The sequence below is a fragment of the Vombatus ursinus genome, unplaced genomic scaffold (genome assembly GCF_900497805.2).
Source record: "Vombatus ursinus unplaced genomic scaffold, bare-nosed wombat genome assembly UNPS02014798.1, whole genome shotgun sequence".
Taxonomy (NCBI): domain Eukaryota; kingdom Metazoa; phylum Chordata; class Mammalia; order Diprotodontia; family Vombatidae; genus Vombatus; species Vombatus ursinus.
Genome location: NW_020954576.1, coordinates 5,872,755 through 5,900,135, shown reverse-complemented (window position 1 = coordinate 5,900,135; position 27,381 = coordinate 5,872,755). Strand labels below are relative to the sequence as shown.

The 27,381-nt window shown below is 38.1% G+C and overlaps 1 protein-coding gene across 1 annotated transcript in view; it reads right to left on the bottom strand.

The window, feature by feature from the left end:
- LOC114050170 (disrupted in schizophrenia 1 protein-like) overlaps positions 1–27,381 on the bottom strand; it is a 508,708-nt gene that overhangs the window by 52,498 nt on the left and 428,829 nt on the right. Inside the window, exon 11 of the mRNA XM_027871792.1 lies at positions 1,416–1,698. Within this exon, the coding sequence (XP_027727593.1) occupies positions 1,416–1,698 (283 nt within the window). The remainder of the gene's footprint in view (positions 1–1,415; positions 1,699–27,381) is intronic.

Here is a 27,381-nt window from a genome sequence, read left to right as displayed (position 1 = left end):
GAAAGGCTTCAATATTGTGGAAGGAAAGAGTTGTTGGGGGAAGAAATGGGAAATGAGAGTGATTAAAAAAGGAAGACAGTAAAGACCAATAAAACATTTTAAAAATACACAAAAGAGAGCAGAAACAAATTCAGAGGGGGTCACAGATGAGCAGAACATATTAAATTTCAAATATACTTAAAAACAAGCTGTACAATATAGAGATTCCTAGTTTCACATACATTTCTTTTTCTGTTCTTCTTTGTATAAGCAGAAGCTAATGATTGATGAGGTGGATGATACTTTTTAAACAAAGATACAACCACTCTACTTCCCATACTCAATTAATTCCAGTGGCTCCCTATTTCTTCCAGGATAAAATACCAACTCTTCCAATTTGTTTTTATTACCCTTCAGAATTTGACCCTAACCAACCTTTCCAGCTTCAGTGGATATTAATTTTCACCCCTCTCAAAAAAAAGATGCCAAACTAGCCTCTCTCTGTGCTTCTTTTTGTTTTGAGGTCTTTTGGGAGACAATCAGGCTTAAATGACTTGCCCAGGGTCACATGGCTAATAAGTGTCTTAGCCTGGATTTGAACTCAGGTCCTCCTGACTCCAGGGCTGTTGCCCTATCAACTGTGCCACCTAGCTGCCCCTTTCTCTGTGTTTCTTATGCATGACACTCCATCTCTCATCTCTGGGTCTTGCTACTAGATACTGTACATGCCTGAAGGATTCTTCATCTTCACCTCTCTTCTTTCAAGAAACAGTTCAAGCACCACCTTCCAAATGGAGCGTTTTCTGATCTCCCCAAATGCTAGTGCCCTCACTCTTTAACTGCCTTATATTTAAGTACCTAGGATTTATTATGTACATACATATATGCATAAGTATATGTGTGTGTGTATATGAATACAAATATACACATAAATGTGTATATATTTTATATATATACATGTGTGTATCTACATATATACACATACATTATATACATGTATATATACATATATACACATGTGTAGTTTATATATATACATACATACATACACATATATATGCATATGTGTGTGTTTATGTCCTTATTATGTCCTTATCTCCCTGATTATAATATGAACACCTTGAGGATAGGATTGTTTCTTTTCCATTCCTATTTAATTTCATTTCTATTTATTCATATGTCCAGCACCTAATACAAAGTTTGGCACATAGTACGTGCATAATAAATGCTTGGTGATTGATTGATCATTGTTAGGTTTATAATAAATAGATTTTAATTTTAAAAAAAGATGTGCTTGAACCAGATTTTTAGAGCCCACCATAAGATGTAGAACCCACCTTATACTTGGTACCCTAGATTTTGATAGTCTGGTGCTCCTGGGGAAACTCCATCCTGGGAGAACTATTTGGGAAAACCCCTTAGACAAATCTGGGTACCTCTTTCTGTTCACAGCCACCACCCTGAATGGTGGGGTACAGGGTTGCTTGCCACTCCTCAGCCGGCTGACAAAAAGGCTTCAGTCCGTCTTCTGAAGTGGGCCTTGGGAGGAGAGAGGTGACAGGGGCAGGAGCAGGGGTGGCCATCTCGAAGCGGTCTATCTGAATCTCCTCTCCTTCTGAAACACAGCTGCTGACCTCTTGAAGCTGGAAGCCCCGGATCAAAAGCTGACAAGCTTCCAAATCAGCTTCCCACACTCTTTCTAGAAGCTGACTCCTGGAGCTGAAACAATGCCAATGTAGAAACAAATACACACGCACACCGAGATTAACATGATGGAGTAGGTATCAAATGAAGTCCATCCCCCGTGCTCTTCTACCCTGTAAAAAGAGGGCTGGATGCATAATCATTCCCAAGAGGGGTCTACTTGATTTCATATCCCACCTCTGACACTTAATACCGATGGGACTTGGGGAAATCACTTTACCACCCTATAATTCAGTTATCTCATCTATAAAATCAGAGCGGGGTGGACTAGATGACCTCCTGGGTTCCTTCCAGGTATAGCTGATGTTCCTATGACTTATCAGTATACATGCATATGTATACACAAACATGCATGCATGTATACATGTTTGTATATATGCATGTAGATGTGTAGTTATACATACATGCACATACATATGTGTATATATAGATGCATGCGTGTGTGTGTGTGTGTGTGTGTGTGTGTGTGTGTTAGTTGCCATCAAGTAACCAAGAATGACCTCATGGATTAAGGGCATCGTAGTATTACAGGTAGAAAAAGTGATAGGTCAAGTCTTAGGATCTGATTTTGAATCTTTGCTCTCCTTTATGCTAGCTATGTGATCTTAGGCAAATCACTTACCCCTTCAGGGCCTTAGTTTCCTGACCTGTTGAATGAAGGGGGTGGGTTAAATGATCTCTAAAGACCCTTCCCCCTCTGATCCTAAGATAGGAGGTTTGGACCCAAACTGCTATTGTAATTGCCATCTGTCCCACCCGGTGCACCACTTGATTATATGATTTTTTATTGCTCTCTATGCATTCAAGTCTTCACCCAATAATAGATAAAAGATAGGGATGGTGACTTTCACTCTTTTGTAACCTTCACAATGTCACAACAGTGACATATGGCAGGGGTTTGACTGGACCTAATTGGATTGAATTGATCTTATTCCTAAAAGGATGGACGCAACTACATTTTCCGACAACTTTTTTTTTTCGAAGAGAAAAAGTTGCTCCTTCTGTAAATAATTTGCTACTCATCACTTCATTATGCTAACTTTATGTCTTCAAGACAGAAATTATTTTGAGGGTAGAGAAGATGGAATGAATCCTAGAGGAGGCTTGGCCTATTATAAGCAGAATTTGGGGATACGTGCAGTTATCTGAACAAAAGCCAAGGTTAAGCCTCCAAAAATGTCTCTTGCTGCAAGCCAAGATTTTGCAAAATAATTGGGGGGTGGGGAGGGTGCTGTGTGCTCTATGGTGAGAAAAATACAGAGGTAGAAAATTACAAAATTACAGTCCTTTGTGATGACCCACTTAATACTTTCTTCAGACTGTGGGTTGTTTTTTTTTTTTTTTTAATTTCAACTTGTTGCATCTGTTTCTGTTCAACTAAATAGTGGTTGATTTCACATTCTTTAGAAACTTTGCTCTTCATGCATAGGATGGTAATTGTGTTGTTAGTAATAAATCTCTCAAATGAGTGACTCACTGCTACTTGGGGCTTGGAGAGCTGTGGTGGGGATTTTCAATGTCCTATATGCTTCTGACCAGTCCTAAAGCTTCAAGCTGAAATGTTTGGGGGAGTTCATGTGTGGGCAACTGAGATTCAACCACTTGGCCAGCTCACTGGACTATGACTGCTTGTCCAAGGTGAAATGTGCCTGAGATCTCTTAACTGTGGCTTGAATAACAGGGGGGAATTGTTAACAAGAGGCAGAAAAGCCAAGGCAGATGCTGCTGTGAAAGGCTATGTTCCATCCAATAAACACTCAACCCAAAAAGCCAAACTTTTTCCCCTAGAAGATGGCTCTTGCTAGATGCTGCTCAGTACCTACACCAGTAGGCATAGTTTTTATGTAGCCAACAGGCATATAGTAAGGGAATGTGTACCATGGAAAGGGCATTGAGTTTGGAGTCAGAGGACCTGGAATTAAATTGAAACTCTGCTACATGCCACATGTGTTAGTTTGGGCAAGTCACTCATCTTCTTAGGATGTTAGATTCCTCATCTTTAAAATGAGGTTGTTGGACCAGATGGCATCCATCTCTTTCTGCTCTACAGGGGGAAAAATTGGTTTCTTATTTTAGTTAGGAACTTATAGAGCCCATAGTTTTTTCTAATTATTTCTCCCAACAAAGGTGGAGAGGTTGGTCTTCGGACATCAGATACACAGACCTTCAATGGCCTTGTATTGAAGTCTTTCTAGCTGGGTAGGACAAGTTACTAGATAAGTAACCAGGATGAGTTACGAGAACTTTCACTACACTGGCATGGCCTCGGTGAATGTAGTCACCTCTATGCCAGAGTAGGATTTTGGTGGAAGATAAGATGTTTCTCTCACTAATACATCAAAATTAGTTAATACTTATATCACTACAAAAATTACTTTGTCCAACCATCTACTATGAACTGACATTATGCAAGGAGGTAAATGACAGATAAATGTTTGCCAGGACTGTGGAAAGGTATCCTTCAAAAAAAGGATCAAATGAAAGAAGTTTTCTAGTGTAGTATGTTAGAAAGAACACTAGATTTGGGATCCATGGACCTGGATCCATTACCAAGTTACTTGACATTGTTGGGCCTTGATTTTCCCATTTATAAAGTGGGGGAAGAGGATTCTGGGAAGATGGTAGTGTAGGTCAGAAAATGTCAAACTCTCAAGATTTTCTTCCACAAAAGAGACAAAATAGCACCTCTGGGTGAACATAGAGCTGAGAAAACAAATAAGATTAGGGGCAGAAGAGGGGTCCTCCTGGGACAATTAGAGAAGATCTGAAGAAAAATCCTGGACAAGATTTCCTTCCTGTGAAAAGTAAACACCTCCAGGCTAGGGTCCTTCAACAACAAGAGGCAAGGCTTGGGGTTAGCTGGGTTAGGAGGTTGCCTCAGCTCAGCCACAGGAATTTTTAACCCCAGCATAGTGAGCAGAATTGGGCATCTGTCCCGGGGAAGATTAAGGGAATCTCTGCTGATGGGAACACCACACCCAACTGTGCTGCAGAGACTTGGTTGGTGCCAGAACAAAGTAGCACACATCAGTAAGTGCCAAAGCAGTGGGGTAGGGACGCCTCTGCTGTGGGCACTTAGAGGAGGCTGAAGGTCTTGGTTTGAGTTCAAGGTCAGAAGAGTGAACTAAAGAGGATTAGAGGCACCATCCTCCATACCCCAGGACTAGAGGTGATTATAAAAACTAAATTATTATAAAAAAAATGCACAGGCAAAGGAGAAAGAATCCAACCATAGAGAGCTATTACAGAAATAGAGAAGATCAGAGCTGGTCTTCAGAGGAGGATATTGAAGCAAAGAAACCCTCTTCTACCCCCAAAGAGTAATGTCAAATGGTCACCTGCCCAAAAAGAACTCATTTAAGAACTTAAAAAAAGATTTTAAAAATCAAATGAGAGAGACTGAGGAAAAACTAAAAAGAAAAATAAGAATAATACAAGAAAAACAAGAAGGTTAAGAAAAGAAAGTCAACCATTAGAAAAGAAGATTCAGAATCTTAAGGAAGAAAATCAGAATTGGGTAAGAGGAAACCAGTGAAGTTATAAGAGATGAAGAAATTAAAATAATAAAAATTAAAATTAAAAAGAATGAAAAATAGAAGAGAATATGAAACATCTCATCAGAGAAACAACAGATCTAGAGAACAGATCAAAAAGAGAAAACATAAGAATAATGGGACTACCTGAAAGTTCTGATTAAAAAAAAGAATTTCGATACAATAATACAAAAAATAATTAAAGAAAATTGTCCTGAAGCATTACAACAAGAGGGGAAAGTAGAAATAGAAAAAAATCCACTGATCAGCACCTGAAAGAACTCCTATGAGGAAAACTCACAGGAATATTATTGTCAAATTTCAAAACCCCCTGATCAAGGACAAAATACTATTAGCAACAAGAAAAAACAATTTACATATGGTGGTACCACAATTAGAATCATACAAGGCCTAGCAGTGGCGACACTAAAAGATCACAGGTCTTGGAACACTGTGTTATCAAAGAGCAAAAGAACTGGGCTTCTGGTCAAAACTATCATGCCCAGCAAAGCTAAGCATAATTCTGAATGAAAAAAAAATGGACACGATCAGTTGTCAGACTTTCAGGTCTTTGTTAAAAACAAAAACAAAAACAAAAAAACCTGAACTCAATAGATTTAACATATAAGAGCCAAGAGAACTTTAAGGTACATACCAATATCATACAAAGAACTAAATAAGTATAGAATGTTTACCTTTTCTGTATGGAAAATGTAAAACCTATGTCTAAGATTGTTACTAGTAATTAGGTAACTTATAAGGAAGATTGGGGTAAACTTGAATATGAAATGACTTCAAAAAGTAAAACCATTCAAGTATGGCTAAAAGAGTAATTATCTTTTACAAATGACATGCGAGAAGAAGAACTAATGCAGAAGAATTAGATGGAGGAGAGGGGCTGTTAGTTCTGGAACCCTACTCTAATCAGGAATGGGTTTAAGAGGGGAAAATACATATACATTTAGAAAAGAATAAAAGTTTTTTAAATTTAAAAACAAATAAAACTCTATGGGGATAGGGAGGGGGAGAGGATAAAGGAGGGATCTTTAGAGGGGAGGGTGTGGGAATAGGTTAAAAAGAGGATATAGAAGGGGGTTTTGATTTAGGGGAATGGGAGGATAAGGGAGGGATTGCTGAAGTGGGGGTAGGTTAAGTAATAGGAGGGTAAGGTAGCAGAAGTAAAGTAGAGGAGTTAGGAGAGATAGGAAAAATAAAGAGATATACACAAACAAAAACAAAGATTAGGAGTAGAATTTTTTATGAAAGTATATGTATGTATATATATGTGTATATGTATGTATATATATGTGTGTGTGTGTGTATATATATGTATGTATGTGTGTGTATATATATATATATATATATATCAATACCTATATATAAATATATCCAATGATCCACTGTAGCCTTAGAGTGGTAGGTAGAGGGGAGGGAGGGGAAAAAAAGAACAAAGTAAAAAGTGTACAGCAGACAACAAAAGAAAACCTACAAGGAAGCAAAGAAAGGATGGACAGCTTTCAACATAATGAACAGTATTTAATATATAAGCTTTCTTGAAATTAAAAGTTATCACTATATAATTTGAATCCTCTCCTATGTTCTGCTGTGCACATGATATTTTTTGTTTTTTCTTATTTTATATTTAAGTTTGTAATGTTTCTTTTTCTTTTCTTATTACTTAAAAAAAGAACAAATAAATAACTGCAGACAATATAAAGTTAAAAAAAATAGAGGCTTTTGGGTTTGCATCCTGAATGGTAATGCCAACTTGCTGTTATTAAAATCTTTTAGCCGAGAATGGTGAAGGACTTCACAAACAAACAAACAAAAACACCTAAACATGGAAAGAAACACTGAAAGGTTTAAGTGATTGAAAGTGGGCACAGCCAAAATGGATAATAGCTTTCATTTCTAGCAGGGGTGTTAAAAAAAAAAAAAGAACATACTTGAATCTAAAATAGCCTAAGGCTGGCTGCCATCTTCAGTGGTAGGCAACCTAGAAGATAGAATGTCTATGCAGACACTCTCAGTCATGAACTGTCTGAAAAAGACACAGTCATTCTGGAGGTGAGACTACCCAATGAGCATGTATCACCCCAACACTACAAAGTCTAATTCTACCATGGCCCATCTTTATAGCTCTAGTAGCTTCTCAGTAATATACGGGTGGCATACATAAAAAAAAATCAGCTTATATGTTGATATCTATATCTGTGAATGAATGAAAAACCATTATTAAGCACTTATTATGTGCAGAGCACACATCTACATCTCTGTCTATATCTCTGTCTATGCCATGGGGGAAATGAATCTCTTTAAACTAAGTAGAGTACTATATCAGATTGGGTGCTATCTTGGGAAGGGAGGTGGGGAGGGAGGGGGAGAAAAATTTAAAATTCAAAAGCTTATGGAAGTGATTCTTGATAAATCAAAATAAATTAATAAAAAAAATAAAAGTAATATAATAAGTAAAGTAGAAAACCCTTCAGGTTTGGGTATTAAAAGATTCATATAAAAAAAATAAACTGATGATCTTTAAGGTTGCTTCCAACTCTCTCTAAATCTAGGTTCCTACTGATGGTGAAGTTCTCCATATACTCACATCCTAAAAGATGGTGTGTTATAGAAAAAGACTAGGAATCATAAAGACATGGGTTTGAATCCCTCCTCTGAAATTTACTCACTATGCTACCCTGGCTAAGTCACTTAAACTCTCTAGGTCTCAGTTCCCCATCTGAAAAAATCAGAATAATTACTTGTAGCACCATTTTTGTTGTGAAAACAAATGAGATAACATATAGAAAGTACTTTGCAAATCTGAAGGCAGTATACAAATACCAGACTCATCTTTCTGAATTCAAATCTGGCCTCAGATATTTACTAGCTGTGTGACTCTATCTAAATAACTTAATCCTGTTTGTCTCGGTTTCCTCATCTGTAAAATAAGTGGGAGAAGGAAATGGCAAACCCCTCCAGTATCTTGGCAAGAAAACCCCAAATGGGTCATGAAGAGCGGGACATGAATGAAAATGACTGAACAACAACAAAAGCATGGTGTAATGGATGGAGAGTTAGGTAGATTTGCGTTTGAGTTCTAGCTCTGGCACACACCAGCTGTTTGACCCCTGGAGAGGCACTTAACTTCTCAATATTTCAGGTAATTCTCTAAGACTGTATGTTGCAGAAGAGTTGTTGACCTATGTTGGTAAGGGTGGTTTTTCTGTCAGGTCTTCCCTTCAACGAAATCATAGATCTGATTCCACATGCCCCCAATAGTTATTATAGTATCATTCTTAAGACTTGCATTGAACCCCAGAACATGACAGAACCTCTCAGTGAAATCCACAATAACACAAAAGTAACTGGTCTGGGGCACTAAGAAGTTAAATAATTTGCCTCCATTTTATAGATGAAGAAACTGAACCTCTAAGAGGTTCTGGATCTTACCCAGGGTCAAAAAAATAAGTGTGGTAAAAAATACAAGTAAATGTCTGAGCAAGTATTGTAAATAGACCTCTTGACTCCAAACCCAGAATTCTAGATGAAAAATCCATACTGCCCAGACTTTGACATGTAATTGCCTGGTGGGTTCATTAAAAAGTAGTTCTTTTTTAGTAAAAGTACTTTTTTAGTAAAAAGTACATCTTAGACAAGTTCTGAAGATAGAAAATAAGTTAGATAAGGTCTGCATCTGGGAAACTAAAGCACATTCAAGGATACTAAACTGTTCCTGCAAAAGTCAATGTCTTCAAAACCAACATTTCCTGAATAATGGTTTGTCTGTTTGGTTTTTTTTTGTCTTTGTTTTTGTTTTTGTTTTTGTTTTTGAATTACGACTTTACTGGGGCAGCTTGGTGGCACAATGGATAGAATGCCCAGGCTGAAGTCAAAAAGACTCATCACGTACCACATTACACCTATCAGATTGGCTAACATGACTAAACAGGAAAATGATAAATATTGGAGAAGATGTGGGGGGAAATGGAACACTAATGCATTGTTGGTAGAGTTGTAAACTGATCCAATCATTCTGGAGAGCAATTTTTAACTATGCCCAAAGGGTTATAAAACTATGCATACTCTTTGATCTAGCAATACCACTACTAGGTCTGTATCCCAAAGAGATCATTAAAAAAGGGAAAATGGTCCACATGTACAAAACTATTTATAGCAGCTCTTTTTTTGTGGTGGCAAAATATTGGAAATTGAGAGGATGCCCATCAACTGGAGAATGGCTGAAAAAGTTGTCGTATATGAATGTAATGGAATATTATTGTGCCATAAGAAGTGATGAGCAAGCAGATTTCAGAAAAACCTGGAAAGACTTGCATGAACTGATGCTGAGTGAAGTGAGCAGAACCAGGAGAACATTGTACACAGTAACAGTAACATTGTGTGATGACCAACTTTGATGCACTTAGCTCTTCTCAGCAGGCACAGTGATGATCTAAGACAATTCCAAAAGCCTCATGATGGAAAATGCTATCCACATGCAAAGAAAGAACTATGGAGTCTGAATGCAGATCAAAGCACACTATTTTCTTTTTTGTTGTTTTTTTTCTTTCTCATGGTTATTCCATTTTGTTCTGATTCTCCTTTCAAAACATGAATAATGTGAAAATATTTTTAATATGATTATACATGTACAGCCTATACCAGATTGCATGCTGTCACAGGGAGAGGGGAAGGGAAGGAGGGGGAGAAATTTTAGAACTCATAATCTTATAAAAGTTAATGTAGAAAACTAAAAATTAATTGGTTAATTAATTTTTAAAAAGACTCCTCTTCCTGAGTTCAAATCTGGTCTCAGACATTTACTAGTTGTGTGACCCTGGGCAAGTTTCTTAACCCTGTTTGCTTCAGTTTCCTTATCTGTAAAATGAACTGGAGAAAGAAATGGCACACCATTCCAGCATCTTTGCCAAGAAAACCCCAAATGTGGTCACAAATGGTCAGATACAACTGAAATAACTGAATAGCAAAAATAATTCTATTGGTACAGGGAACTCTATTTGAGGAAACTCCCTGTACTAATATGAATCTGTAATTGTTCTTCAATTTATAATCTAGGGCACTGAGAGGGTAAGTGACCTGCCAATGGTCACTGGACCAGTATGGGTCAGACATAAGATATGAACCCAGTTCTTACTGACTATAAAGCTAGCTCTCTCTTCACTGTACCATTTTGCTGAATGATGTTACATGATTGCAAATAATATGATCACAAATAGTATAAAACTACATTCTCTAAAGCTACAAAACTCTCAATGGGTAATGAAAATGCAATGCAACAATATGAAAAAGCCTCCAAAGACTTAATCAACAGCCTCGCCCATCCATGCACCATTGTTATCTTATACCAATAATGTGATGTTAGACTACTTAACAAGAACTACAACAAAGAGAACTGAAGAGGTAATGGTCCTATTGTACTGTGCTCTGGCCAGACTAGCCAGGGCACAGCCTTATTTTATTGTTGTTCAGTTGTTTCAGTTATGTCTGACTCTTTGTGATCCCTTTTGAGGATTTCTTGACAAAGATACTGGAGTAGTTTGCCATTTCCTTCTCCAACTCATTTGACAGATTTGGAAATGGAGGCAAACAGGATTAAGTGACTTGCCCAGGATCACACAACTAGTAAGTGTCTGAGGCTGGATTTAAACTTGTGTCTTCCTGACTCCAGGCCTGGTACTCTATCCACTGTACCATCCTTTATGGTACCACATTTTAGTAAAGATTGGCAGAATGGAGGTATGTGCATAGGACCATTACAATAACAGTGAGATGACTAGACACTATGTCACATGAGAATCTGTTGTAGAAAATGATATTTGGCATAGAGAAGAGAAGATTAGGAGAGAGGAGGGTATAAAAGATGTCTTCAAGTGTTTGAAGACTTGCCATTTGGAATAAGGATAAACTTCTGACTGTGTCATTCAAGGTCTTCCACAATAAGGTGCTATCTTATCTGTCCAGCTTTTTTTTCCCTTTCATATAGTGTATGTTCTACCAAAAATGAACAATTTTTAATTTTCCTACTCTTAGCCTGACCTCTCACCTTCATGGCCTTGCTCATATATTCTCTCATGCTCAGAATAAATTATCTTAGCTCTGCCACTTACCATGCCTGAGCAACTTGCCTCACAGTTTCCTCATCTATAAAATGAGGAAGTTGAACTACATGACCTTTAATGTCCCCACCAGTTCTATGATGTCCCTGTCTTCCCTCAAGACTCCAATCAGATACCACCTCCTCAGTTAAGATTTCCCTAACCCCATCTCCAATGAACATGACCTCTCCCTTTTCAAATCTCTCAGAGTACTGTCTGATTCTTTTGTTGTTGTTGTTCAGTTGTTTCAGCTGTGTCTGACTCTTCGTGACTATTTTTGGTTTTTCTTTGCAGAGATACTAGAGTGGTTTGCCATTTCCTTCTCCAGCTCATTTTACAGATGAAGAAACTGATGGGGTTAAGCAACTTGCCCAAGGTCATACAGCTACTAAGTGTCTGAGGCCTAATTTGAACTCAGCAAGATCAGTCTTCTTGAGTCCAAGCCTGGCACTCTATCCATGGCACCACCTAGCTGCCCTGATTCTTTTACCCTTGGGTTATAATAATGATACCTATAAAAAAAAAATTATTATTAAGTACCTAAGAATGAATATCTAGAAAGATATCACCTAGTGGCAAGAATTATATATCAGAATCTCACCATGTTTCATGAATTAATAGATGACAAATCCCTGCAATATAAATACAAACACCCAAGTATCTTTAAAATTCAAAAAATAAACTATATTAGAATTGGAGCATAAAACTGTTCCCCACAATCACTCAGATAGATATAAAACTATCCCATAAAAATTTAAGACTGGTAGATGTTACCATACCTCATAATACTCTGAACCTACAAACTCCATGGAATTAAAAGCTCTCAAAATATTGAGACCTAAGAGGAACAGGATGAAGTCCCTATTGTCTAGTCTGCTATTGGACTTGTCCTGAAGATGATTTCGGTGAGTCTACAGAAGAATATGGCCTTGTATCCCAATAATTTTTCATTCAATAGCAAAAAAGCAATTTACCAGATATCGAACATTAAAGAACAATAGGATTAGAAAGACTTGGCCCTTGGATCATATCTAGTTCAACTCCACTGAATAGAAGTATAACAATGAACTCAACCAACAAACTATCCTGAAACCATGTAATTACCATAGACTAGACTGTTGTGCATAATCACTTGGACACAACATCAATCCATAAAAATGGCAGGACAGCATTTTTAATGGATGGCGCCATCCTAAATACTCATCCTTTCCAAGCTAAATAGAATAAAAAACTTTCAAAGCAAAGAGATCGACATCATGGGGGAACAGGATGAGGTACAGGTCATCCTTACTGTCTTGTCTTCTACTGAAATTGTGCCAAGGATGCCATTGCTGAGTCTGCGGAGGATGAGTTTATATCCTAATATTTTTTTATTGGGAAGCAACCATTTTATGTCATTGTGAAAGAGTGCATAGGACATTGTATATAAAGGAATAATAACAGGATGGCCACTTATCTGAGGAACAATTCTATTCTGAACCCCATCAATAAAGATGAGAAGGATGTGATAACAACAAATGTAATAATGATATCTGAACTCCATAGCAAATATGAGAAGAATCAGATAAGATAAACTGCCATTTATAGAGTTTTAAAGATTTACAAGATGTTATACATATATTAACATTTGTTCCTCATCATGACTCTGTGAGGAAGATGCCATTATTATTACCTTTTACCGATGAGAAAATTGGGGCCCAGGGTCACACACCCATGATGAACTCAACCACAAAACTATCCTGAAACCAGGTGGCAAATGTCTGGGGCAATTCAAACCTAATCTTTGTGACCCAAGGTCCATTACTATCCACTACATCATAGTTCCTCCAATTATTTGTGTGTCCACTGTATATATTATACTCAAACTCCCTGAAGATAGGGACTGTAATTTTTCATCTTTGTGACTTAAATTGCATCTTGTATCCTGTAAATGCTTAATAGATATTTAATGAATTTAATTGCTCTAATGTAGAAACAATATGTAGAAGTTTCAGAAATGCAGATTGCTCCTTGATAAAAGGAAAATTGTCCAAACACCTAGCCCTTTCCCAAAGTGGAATGGAGACCTACTCAAATGGTTGACCAGTTGTTAGAAAGAATTCCTGTCCTAGCACAGATGGGCCTTGATGGTGTCTGAGGTCCTTTCCAACTCTAACAATCTGTGATACTCAGTGGTTTCTGCTAGCGTTGTTACAGCAGTCTCGAGTAAATCAATTCTAAAGGAAAATCTTAGTGAAGAAAAGGTGGAAGAAACTTAAAAAAAAAATCAATGACCCAGTGATTTAATTGGCAATCTCTTCAAAGGACCATAGAAGGTGGGAGCTGATAGGAACCTTATTGATAATTTTATTCAAACCTTTATTTTTTTGATGAGGAAATTGAGGCATAAAAAGGTTAGATGATTTCAGTCAGTCAGTCAACTAGCATCCACAACATGGAAAGTCACTGTGGTAAGCTTTAAGGAGACAAAGAAAAGTCAACAACAACAAAACAACAAAAATTAGTCTGTGCTCTCAAGCAGCTCATAGTCTAATGGGGGAGAGAATATGCAAATAACTATGTGTAATCTAAATACAGGATAAACTGAGGATGGTCTCAGAAGGAAAACGCTAAGATTAAGAAGGATTGGGAAAATGACTAATGTGAAAATGTTTTACATGATTGTATATGAATAGCCTATATCAGATTGTTTACTTTCTCAGGGAGGGGAGAGGGAAGAGAAGGAGGAAAGAATATGGAACTCAAAACAAACAAAAAAAACCCTCACAAATATTAAAAATTGTTTTACATGTAATTGGAGGGAAATATTTTTTTTAAAAGGATTGAAAAGGTGAGACTTTATACAAGGTGAGACTTTAGATGACACTTAAAGAAAACCAAAGAGCAAAAATGAGGAGGGAAAGTATTCCATTTCTGGGGTACAGCCAGGTAAAATGCCCAGAGTGGGGAGATGGAGTGTCTTTGAGGAACAGCAAGAAGACTAGCGTTGGATCCAAGAATAAGTGGAGAAAAGTCAGTTAAGAAGACTGGAAAGGCAGGAAGGGGCCAAGTTATGAAGGGCTTTCAATTCCAAACAGAGGGATTTATATTTGATCCTAGAGGTAGCCAAAAGCTGCTAGTGCTTTTTGAATAGACACGATGTGACCAGACCCACAATGTGTTAGTGGTAGAGACTTTGGGATCTTAGCAATAAGCCCATGATTGATTATTGGATCCCTTAAACTTGGAGGATCTTTCATTCAGGTCCTTAGTCTACATACACTGCAAGCTAGCTCCCTTTATTAAGCCACAGCGAGTACATAAAATATGCATGTTAATGAGGCCAATGGTCTTGAACTTCTGCAAAGCAAACAGTTGAAGCACAAATAGTCCTGATGTTCCTGAAGCCCTTTTCATTCCCTGGGCAACACCTGCTTCATCTTCTATTTAAAAAACCTGTTATTTTTAGAGAGATGTAAATGTTACTCTTCAACTTTTACTGTTTCCCTTGAAAGAAAAATTGACACAATTCCCCACTGGGAGGTGCTTTTTGGATACTGTCCCCTTTAGCTTTCTTCCCAAAATGTCACATAACTGAAAAGGTATATAAATGTACAAAGGGTCTAGGGAAATTCTTCAACGATCTAACTGAAATAGACCAGAGACTTAGAGGTTGGGGAGCATAGGGGTACATCTTGGCCCCTCAACGCTTCCCTCTTCTAAACTTTCCCATTTCCACTGAGGGCATCACTATTCTCCTCCTCACCTTGGTTTGTAACTTTAGACTCATTCTTGATTCCTCCCCCCTCCCCTACATTCCTTACCTATAGTTCTACCTTCCAAACATGTCTCTGCTAGGCACTGGGTATAAAAGGTAAAAAAAAAAAAGAAAAAAGAAAGAAATAGTTTCTGTTCTTGAGTTGACATTATAGGGAAGGGGCAACATGTACTTCCATTGGTAAGGGCGATTTAATTAATTGCTCTTAATATAAAGCAATTTTGAGAGGGGGAGAGAACAATTGAGGGGTTTCAGAAATCTCTCACGTAGTAGAAAAAACAAGCAAATGCTGGACTTGAATCAAGAAAGGCCTGGTCTCTGCCTCACACAAGCAACTTCTGACACACAACCTGCATGACCATGGACAAATCACTTAACATTTCTGAGCCTCACTTTCCATTTCTGAAAATTGTGGACAAAAACTGTAGTACCTACCTCATAGGGTCACAGTGAGGATCAAGTGAAACAATGTTTATAAAGTGCTATATTAATGTTGGCTATCATTATTATTATTTTATAGGGGAACACTGAAGTGACACCCCACTGTGATACTTTTAAGTACTAGACTAAAAAAATTATGGGTGTAACTCCCCAAATCTCCAGCTACCATATTATTAGTAAATCATTCATAAGTTTATCTAGGTTCTTCTTGAATATTACAAACATTTATATACATATATGTATATACACATATGTGTATATGTATGTATGTGTGTGTTGTACATAGAGAGAGTGTATAGGGAGAATGGAGGGAGAGAGGGAAAGTGAAAGAGAGAGAGAGAGAGAGAGAGAAGTGGGGATGGTGACTAGATCTGTGATTTCACTGGTATAAGGCACTCCAAGCTGGCACTTTCTTTATAACTTACGGTATTAGAAAGCTATTTAGATCCCTAAAAGGTCAAATGATTTACTCTATGTCAGAGAGCTAGTTTATGTCAGAGGTAGGACTTGACGTCATGTCTTTCCAGCTATGAGTCCCGTTCTCTATCCTTTAAGTCTCTGTCTCTGTCTCTCTCTGCATATATATGTATACATATATATGTATATATACATAACATATGCATATGATATATGTATACACACATACATATGTACATGTAATGTATATATCATCTATACAGGACAAAGATTTTTTAGCTTGTACATCCATTTTGAGTTAATGTTTTCTGAATCATTGAGTAGTGATTGCTGAAAGTAACAGATAGTCAAGGGCAGAGCAGGACTAGAGCCTGTGTGTCTGGACCTGTAGTCTAGAACTCTTTCTACTCCATCATGAGTCAGAAGACCTGGCTTCTGTCCTTGCCTCTGTGACCTTGAGAAATCCCCTAAGATCTCTTTGTCTGTTCCCTCATTTGTAGCTCTGGGCTAACAGTAACTCCCCCAACAATCTCTCACAGGATAATTTTGAGGATCAAAGGAGATAAAAGATATAAAGGTTGCACAGTGATAGGCAAATGTAAGCTGAATATATTATGATGTAAAAATAACTCACTCCATCCACACCAGGATTAACATGAACTTATTCTGTACTTGCACCTAGCTCATGCCACAGAGGACAACGATTGCAATAATCTGTATATATGATAGTAAGTAGGGGAAATCACTTTTTCTAATGAATGACTCAGATAGGTCTGTCTATACCAATTAAATTCCTCAGGTATTAAATTAATGGAGGCTTCTCTTGACCAGTGTGGACTCCGCCTCAGAAGGGTCAATTGGCAATATTTGTGGAAAAGATAGTTTGTCCAGTGAAGCCTCTTTCTAGGTTTGATAACTTTGCCCACATTTGTTCAGTCTCTGACCTTGGACTAAATTTCCCTGGGCACATAAAAGTCCCTAAGGTATCCATATGGGGCTCACTACTTGGGCCCAGTGTAAGCTGGAAGTCAGAGAAACAAGCTTTCTATTAAGAGCACTGCAGACATAGAAAAGTTACATTTAGCTTTTGATAAATTAAAACATATGCTTATGTAAGGGTGGCCAAAGAATTTTAAAGGGAAACAGCAGCAAGACAAGAAGACAGCATTTCTCATAAATCGCATCGCAGTGTATCTCATGGATAACTTCCAGTAGTTTCAATGGGAAGAAAAAAGAAACTGGCCACTCACTGTGGGTAGTTCTTTCTCTCTGCCCCTAGAAGAGTGGCTTCTCAGGCAGAGCTTCGTTGAAATGAAAGCCAAGAAAGTGAGATGGAAAATGAACCTGTACATAATAAAAGCTTGTCTCTTACAGACAGGCTGTCCAAATAGTTATGAGGGAAGGAATTACAGCTAAATAGAAACACACGTCTCCATACAGAACTGACTAGGGCAGGATGATGAGAGAAGAAAGTTAAAAATTACTTACAAATTCTATGTTTTGCCTCAAAGAAGAGATGTTAGAATGTACCATCCCTTCTCTTCTTTGCAGAAGGGGGGAATTTGGGGGGTGAAACACGATAATGGCAGACTTGATTGATGTTAGTTTTGCTGATTTTTTGTTTGTTTTTTGAGATCTTTTCTTATAACAGAGGTTTGCTGGGAGAAGGAGGAAGATTAGGGAAGGAATATTTTGGGAAATATAGGTGATAAAAAAACAGAAATTAAATAGAATTTAAAAATACAAAAATCTGTTATGCACATTGCTTCTTCTAAAGGGATGAGCTTGGGAGTTAGATGGGAGACTCATTTTACCCCATGATATCTCAGGTATGGTTTCCCTAGTACTGAGTCTCCAGGTCCTTGATTCTGGGAAATCTAATCATACATACTGAAAGACACCTTCCAGGCTACCTCATCCAATCATCTCATTTTGCAACTAAGGAAAACAAGACCCAAGGATAAGAGACTTGATCAAAGTAAGATTTGAACCCAGTCTTCTGACTTGAGAGCCAAGGCTCTTTCTACTCTTTCCATTATCTTTCTTCCTGATGTATAATCATTACCCTTTAACCTTCCTCCCTCCCCTAACCATCCTTGGTAAAGGGCAGCCACCCACCTAGGCCTGCAAAGCAGCAGAGATACTGTGAAGAAGAGAGAAAGCATGAGCTCCTGAAGGCCAGAGGCAGGAATGGTGAACATGAAGCTTTGATTGGCACACTATGTGTCACATGAATGCAGAGTATGGGGCATGGCAGAGAAATTCCTAGCCTTCAAAAGCAAGAGGCCAGAAGAATGCCCAGCTCTTGACAATGGAAGACCTGAACTAAACTGAGCAAAGAAAAAGGGAAAACAGGAGAAGTAAATACTCCATGTGACAGGCTGTCAGCCTAGCACCTCTGTGAACAGAGGTGATAAAGCAGATAGACAGCAGCTGCAGAAGAATGTGACAACAATATTACAGAGAGATGCAAAGCAAGCCACATATGGTTTCCTCCCAAACAGTCTTATCATTAATTTACCTTCCTGTATTCCTCCCGAATCAACACCGTATGGGATGGGAATGGGTAGGTCAGTGTGCTGGAGCAGAGAGGAGGGGGCATGTTCCATCTCTGAGTGGCAGAAGACAAGGTTGTAACATTATCAAGTGTTTGTTCTTGTCTGCTGTCATTCATGCCACTGAGAGGCATGACCATGGTCCCTCTCCTCTGGGATGGAGTGTGGCCATCCTTCTCAAATATGTATTAGGCATTCTGTGTTTGTGACACTATATGTTTTCCTGAGAAAAGCAACATCAACCACCAAGGTCCCTTATCTTCTGAATTTTTTAGGAACTGAACCAGAACCACTTGGAAACTCGGGGAGATAGGTATCTCTTTTTCTTATGCTCTGTCGCTAGACTGGTCTCAAGTTTTAGAGGGCCCTATAAAAAACAAAGACAGCTATTGTTGGTTGGTGGGGAAAGGAGTATAGAACTATAGCACGTACAGCCTTTCTATTTAGGAAGATTTAATAGAAACAAGGAGATAGATGAATCCACAGTAGAACATAAGCTCCTTGAAGGCAGGGCCCATTCCAATTTTGTCTTCATATCTATAGAGCCTAGCACAGTGCCTGGCCCATAGTAGGCACTTGTTTTTTACTCGATTAATAGTATCTACAACTTGGAAACCAGGGAAAGCAGAACCTACAAGTTCAACCTTCTAAGCCACAGAAAGGAAATCTTTGTGATGGACATCTGGGCTGTTGCGATGTGCTGAATATTTTCTCTTAGTCATTATTGACCAGTTTTCTTACCTTTGGCTGCCTGCACTCTCTTGACCTTATTCCAATGATCTGTACAATGTACATAATGTGAGTTAACTACTTATTATAGCACTCTATCACCATTGGGCTAGATCTCATAAAGCAAGACAGATGTATTGAGTAGGTCCTCAGAATCTGTCTTACATCCTCTCTTTTAAAGACTGATGATAAGCAAAGTCAAGAAGCAGTGTCAAGGGCTAAGTAAAGATCAGATTCAAGAAGGAACTTCATTGGGGGCAGCTAGGTGGCACAGTGGATAGAGCACCGGCCCTGAAGTCAGGAGGACCTGAGTTCAAATATGGCCTCAGACCAAACAGTTGACACTTACTAGCTGTGTGACCCTGGGCAAGTCACTTAACCCCCATTGCCAAAAAAAAAAAAAAGAAGGAACTTCATTCTAATGGGAAGTAATACATAGGCATGGAGCTGTGAAAGGATCTGAGTAGATATTAGGAAACTAGAGGCACTGCTTGCTACAGTACATACCACGTAAGATGATTGTGGGGTGAATCCACTTGGCCATCATGTAAGAATGGCCCATGAGAAAAGAAGGAACCACTCGCCCTTTCTAGTCACCCAGGCACCTCTTAGGTCTCATCATCTCTGCTCAGCATTCTGGGAGTGCCCTTGCTGGCATCACCACTACTGTGTAAGGTTTTCTCAATCTCATCCCCATGATGGTAACAAAAGAGCTACCACAGAGCCAAGAGCCTTCTCCCCTCCTAATCTACTACGTTACCAGTAATAGTAACAAGAACTAGGACTTATTCGCTGTTTAAGGTTTACAAAGTACTTTATAAATATTATCTCATTTAATCCTCACCACAATCTTGGGAGGTAGGTGCTATTATCACCCCCATTTTACAGATGAGGAAACTGAGACAGGTAGCAATAACTTGCCCTGGGTTATTTAGCTAGTGTCTAGGGTTGAATGTAAACTCAGGTTTTCCTGACTCCAGTTCTAGTGCCCTGTACCCTGTGCCTCCTAGCTGTCTTGTATTGCGGTAGAAGATGAGCTCCTGATTATTGAATGACTTCAGTCTTCACCACAATTTAAGGAGAGTCATTCTACAACATGTAATCCCTCCAGGAAGGCCACACTACTCTGATGCTGGTTGAACACAAAGGACAAACTTAAGATGAAGGCAAGCCAGACAAATTCTATCAAGATGTTGGTGAATCAGAGCTTTGAGAATTAAAAGGAGGAGGAAGCAACTGAAACCACTAAAAGTAACGCTTCTCAAGCAAGCACTCGTGAAGGTCCTACTATGGGCTAGGCAATGTGCAATGTATTCAGTACACAAAGGCAAAAGAGAAACAGTCCTTAATCTCAGGGATTCTATGTTCTAATGAGAAAGACAACACATATAGCTATAGCTATATGCAAAATACATAGAAAGCAAATACTAAATAGCCTTGGAAGGGGAGGAACTAGAAGCTAGGAGACCTTAGCAAGGATTTGTGCAGAAGGGAACACTTGAGCTGAGTCTTGAAGGAAGCCATGGATTTCAAAAGGTGGAGGTAAGGAGAAAGAACATCTCAACTGTGGAGGATAGCCAGGGAAATGGAAGTATTGGCATAAGGAACCATGACAAGGCCAGTACAGCTGAACCGTAAAGTACGTGGAAAGGAAAAATATGTAAAAACATTGGAAAAGTAGGTTAGGACTAGGTTGGAGTTTATCAAATAAGAATAATTAAATTTGAGTGATTAGTTGAGTAGGACATTGGAAGAGGAAGCCATGAATCAACACTACTTGCGTTAACTGAGCTTTCAATTTGTTCCTCCCTTGTCTCCAGTCATGACCTCCATAACATCACTGAACATCTTGCTACCTGAACAAAAAACCATGCTTAAGAGAAGGTTTTTTTTTTTTTTTGGTTTTTTGTTTGTTTTTGTTTTTTCTATCATGGATCCCTTAACAATCTGGTAAAGCCTGCAGATCCTTTCTTGGAATAATGTTTTTAATCATGTAAGATAAAATAATAGGATTACAAAAGAAACATTTAAAATAGTTATCAAAATATTAAGAAGTTGAGTTCACAAGTCCCAAGTTAAGAACCCTTACAAGAGTATCTGCCCCTGGAGCCCATCTCTCCTGATTGGTCTCTCCCAGACCACAGAAAAGCCCCAGACATGCTTCACTTTATTCCCTCTTCCCATGAGATCTTTTCATGCTCCCCTATTCCTTCCCACTCCTTTAGTCCTAGAACGAAAAAACACAATCAAATTAATTAATTGATTAACATTCCTGCAATTTTCAAAACCAAAGTGCTACTTTCTGGCTACCACTCATGTGTTGTCTCCTCTATTAGAATGCAAGCTCCCTGAAGGGAGGGACTGTCTTGCTAGCTTGTATTTATCTTCCCAGTACACATCACAGTGCTTGGTGTAAAATGCTTATTAAATGTTTGTCAATTCATTCAATGAGGTGAGACAAGTAAATCACACCCTAAATGACCACAGCAGGTCCGGATCCTTATAGCCAAAGGTTTATGCTCATTGCACACGCGTGCATGCACATACACATACACGAACCCAGTGCAAAACTAACTAGTCTGACTTTTCACATTTATAGTCACATAGGTATATCACAGATAACAATATTAGACAGGTATAACTAGACATCTGTAAGATGTCCTTTGAGTATCTGACTAACTTATTTATCAATACCTAAAAACTACAAAGATAGCAATAAAAACCCTATTTCATTAAGAGATGTCTCAATCTTTATAACACAATCTTGGGGAGCGTCTCTTAAAAAACATCAATGTAGCTCAAATTTGTTGCCATCCAGAAGGTAGCTTGGGAAACATCTAAATTGGCCTTGTTTTTATCTTTCTGCCTTACAAACAATGAGGTTCAAATAAACATTTGAAAATAATCTATATTTATTACAAATGGCACCCCAATTATAAGTTGTAACATGGTATTCCAATATGGCATTCCAATCCAAGCTCCAATAATTAACAAATGAATGGATACTGCTAGACCCCTCTTACTTTTCAGATGTTCGCTCATTTTCCCACTTAAATTCACAACACCAATAGGGGAATCTCAGTAACATTATTAGAGTTGGGAAATATAGAAGCCATACCTCATTAAGGCTTATTTCCCTGAAAGTTCTATGGATGTGTATTCTTGGGCATCCACAACTGTGTAGTATATATCTGTTACTCACAGCTCCCAATCCTTGCATCCATGGCCTCTACATAGCACCAGTAGGTTGTGGTGGCTTCTCTGGTTCCCTCATTTACCTCAAGAACCCTCTGGGAAACTTACACAACAGCTGCCTCCTTTCCTTATGACTGTCATAATTTGGCCATGCCTGACATTCCTCTAGGTGACTTGCCTTTTTTTCTCAGCAATCCTTTTTTTGTCTTCCAATAAATATCTGAGTTTCCCGACATTATGGGCAAGTCAAGTCCTTTCCTATTATGTCTGATACATCTAACCTGAACTTCTACCACCACAAAAAATAAGAAACCTACATGCTTAAATTTTCATTATTTTCAAAGAATCTTCTCTTTTTCAAAGAAGTCCTCCATACTCCATGCCCCATGACTGTTTCATCTTTTAGCCCTGGAATTCATACCTCAGAGGTACCCTCCACCCCTGTGACCCCTTCCTCTTATTGGATGGCTCCTTCAAGAACCTCTAACTGAAGAGGGTGCCCAAGCCAGCCATCTCTTCGTTTCTTACCAGGCTGCATGCAGTTTTGACACCTGAGTACCATTGGTCCTCCTCTCTCCCTTTTTAGCTTCTTTTAATGCATTGCTTTCCTCCATTAGAAAGCAAGCTCCTTGAGGGCAGGGACTGTCTTTTTGCTTGTATGTATATTTCAAGGGCTTAGCACAGTGCCTGGCACAAGGTAAGTGGCAGGCACTTGTTAAATGCTTGTTGACTGTTGTGGACTGACTGACAAAGAGGTGACAATGACGTTCTAGTGAAAAAATGAACAAAAGAATAGTTTCTTCACTCTTGTCACCCGTCATTTCTGGGAAACTAGATTCAGCAATGGAAAGTGTGACAGAAAAGTACAGATGCTTAAATGGAGTAACTTTTCATAAAGAATGTGAGAGAGATAAAGGATTTATTCAGATGCAGGAAATAACCAGCCTAAAGTTTCAAAGACAGTTTGAAAATTTTGCAATTTATTCCAACAAATTCATTGGCAAATAAATTAAAGAAAATATGACTCTTAAACCTTTGCTTTCAGTAGTAAGATAAATGTGAATGAGTAGCTAACTATGTGTCTTTTGTGGATCCGATGCTAAAAAGGTGAAACATCGTTAGAAACTGAAATTTCTCATAGCAGAGATATGCATCAACAACTCTATCCCCAGTACACAAAGTATCATAAGGGCAGAGATCTAAATTGAAGTCTAAAAATAGCCTGATAAAATTATTTCCTTCTTTCCCTCCAAGAGAGTGTGAGCAAGCTGACATCAATATCTTGAGGGCACAACTGACTTCTGGGATATTATGTGAAAGTGCCGATTATGTAACTGCTCTTTCTGTACTCAAAGTGACTGCTCCAGAAAATAAGGACGGAAGAGCAATTACACTGTTGCCTGAAAACCAATAATGGATATTTGATTATGATTATTAATGAAAAAAAGATGACAGACTGCTGTGTAAAAAACAACCACTAAGTGAATTTGGATAAGACTCTGAGAGGGGAATTACATATATCTTGTTTGTTATCTTTTCATCTCCCAACTAGTCATTTGAACATGACACCAAACTTTAAGCATAGACTGTCACATTCCTATCAATATTCAATGTCATTGCACTAGTTAAATTATCTCTACTGGATACACCAAATGACAGGCTTCTTGCTGTGGGGGATTATCTGCAGTTTGATTCTAAACGTGAGCTAGATGAAGTTGGGGAGCTGGCATGTCAAATGCAGGAAATTAACTAATTTTCAAGGAAATCAGAAAGACATTTTGCAGCAAATATTTACTTCCCTGTTTATTTCTTATAGCTGTACGTACATTACCTAATCTGCAGCATGTTGAATTTATTGATTCCATGAACAAAAGGAGATTAATTCTTATTCTAAAGAAAACAATGAGGCATGCTTTTTTGATCTGCTGATAAAAAAAAAATACTACTGTGACTCTAAGTCAGTCTGCCTTGAAGGTATATACTTAACCTTGATGGATGAGAAGAAAGATGGCATGAAAAAAAATTCTCTTATCATAGAATACACATCCAAAGCCAGTTTCCCAAGATCCTCTGCATTTCTGATTTCACAGAATGCCTTCAAGTTTAACACAAAGACAATAACAATCTATAAGCGGATTGTTATCTTCTTTAGAATCAGTTTCAAATATAACATGCCAAGAAGAGGATTCTGAGAGGTCTAGGTTATAAGAATGCACCCTTGCTCTATAATGGGGGCTTCAGTTGATTACCTTGGAGATAGCTGAGCCTGGTTCTAATTCAGTTCATGATACGTATTTCAGAACTGCCTTCTCTAAGAAGCACTATTTTCAGAAAGGGGATCATTCAATCATAAAAATCAGAATTCCACTAAAAGAGACCATTTGAGCTTTGAACACACTGAAACAGAGATATTTACCTAATGATAATTTCTATACCTGGTATTTCTCCCTGTGATATCATGGGCTCATGGCATTCTATAACCTCCCGTGGTGTCACTCTTTTCCTCCATCAGGAAACTCCAATTTTTGCTACTTTTTTTTTTGTTTGTTTGTTTGTTTTTGTATTGTTGCCATTACTTCAGTCTGGACTGTTTCCATATGGTAAAGAAAATGGATCCCCTTCCTTTTCTGCTACTCCCTAAATCCAGTCACAGACACTTACACCTGTATGACCCTGGACAAGTCACTTAGCCCTGTTTGCCTCAGTTTCTTCATCTGTAAAATGAGCTGGAGAAGGAAATGACAAACCACTCCAGTATCTTTGCCAAGAAAACCCCAAACAGATTCTTGAAGAATTGGACACAGCTAAAAAGTGATTAAATAAGAACTTAACTCAAAGTGCTTCTTTCTGTTATATGATGGTCAGGGGACTCAAGTTTACACAGGTTTATCATCAGAAATCTGGCTACCAGGTAATGATTTTGTTGAGAACAAAGTGCTTTGTGCAGCTTGTAGAAGAGAAGAATGCTTAACAATGTTCTTGGAAAGGAAGAGAGGTATGTCAGTATGGCTGTACCCAGTGTGACATTATTCCTTTCACACCTCCCACCACTGCAGGAGCAGCTAGGAAGGTTGGGGAAGAAGGAGATGATTGATTATAATTCCTCAAGGATATTGAGAAATATCAAGCAGTGGTCAGATTACTGGGATACAGTAAGATGGATGACTAAGATCAGCCCTGTGGTAAGGTGTGGCAAGAGAGTCAGTTGTTACAGTGAATCATGTTACCTGGTGTGAGAAAATCAAGTGAAAGCTAGGAAAAGGCAGAAGAACCTTACAGATATGTTGGGGGTAGCACAACAGTATCTGCCTTGTGTGACACTAACAATTCATCATCCTCTTCCATAAGATTTTTAATTTTTAATTATTTATTTATTTTGGCAAGGCAATCAGGATTAAGTGACTTGCCCAGGGTCACACAGCTAGTAAGTGTTATGTGTCTGAGGTCGGATTTGAACTCAGGTCCTCCTGACTCCAGGGCTGGTGCGCCACCTAGCTGCCACCCATAAGATTTTTTAAACAAGTGTTTGCTGGCCGAGGTGGTTTGTAGGTTTTGTGGCCACTGTCTATAAGGACTATGCCATTTTTGGCTTTGTATCACTGCCTGGCACACAGTAGGTGTTTGATAAATTCTTGTTGATACTGATTGAATGTGGTAGTGATGAGAATCAAGGGTATTCATTTCAGTCAAGGTTCAGTTAATGGGATTAAGTGACTCACCCAGGGTCATACAGCTACTGAGTATCTGAGGATTTGAATTAAGGTTTTCCTGACTCCAGATCAGGAGCTCTAACCACTGTGCCATCTAGCTGCCCATTCATTTCTCAGAGAAAATATTAAAACTGATATCAAATTAGAAGAATAAAAATGAGATATGGTGTGAAATGAAAATAACTCCAACCCAATGTATTTTTTAAAAATCTAAAACAAGCAAACACTAGATATTTTTTGCCAAGCAGAGATGTGGCAACCAAAGGCAACACTGGTTTAAAACTTAAACTCACCTATAAAACTTTAGGGAGCAGAATGGTCATGTTACAGGCCCTCTTCCAGCCAGATGTCTCCCATATACATATATATATATATACATATATATATATATACCAAAATTATTAAGAGTATTTCTTCATAAAATATTGAGAATCAATGGAAAGAAAAAGTTTACAGAAAGTTTGGCATGAGCTACAATTAAAACAGATGAACCCAAGAGCATTTAAAAATGAAATTGGGTGGAAGAAAACAAGATGAAAAATGGAAATGATTTTTATAAACAACTCTTTTTCTCCATCATAATAGTGGAGCTCACATGTTTGTACTCTATTATCACAGCTCCTAAAGTACTGTCCCACGAAACAGAAATGGTACAGAAGGCAACAAAAGTGGAAAGATTAGCTGGGCACAAAGGAGGCTTGTGATTTTGAGGGTATTGAAGTATCCATTCTCAAGACATCTAGAAAAGGGGAGAAAAAAATCATAGATATTATTACTATAGAAAAAAGGCATTGAGAAGGTACATATAACTATCGCCTTAGATGTCTACTTTCTTCTCTCTATAAAAATCTTTAAGAATAGTTTATATATGAATTGAACGCATCTTTGATGAAAATATAAGATGGAAATAAGCAGGCTTTCTCAAATAATATTTTTACAACATAACACATTTTATGATATAGTCCCACAATGACTGAAAGGAAAAGAGAACACAAAATCTCAAGGTGCTTATTGTTCATGCAATTTGTTTGCAAAAAAAAACCATTGACTAGACAAAAAAAAATACTACAGCCTTAAATGCTCTCCTCTAACACTTAGGTACTAGAAGCTGGAGGGGGTAAGGGTAGTCTTCCTGTAGGAAGTGATACTTAAGCAGAACTTTGAAAGAGACTAAGGATCCTATAAGGTACAGGCGAGGAGGAAGAATATCTCAGGGCTGGGAGACAGCCTGTGCAAAGGCTTGGAGATGGA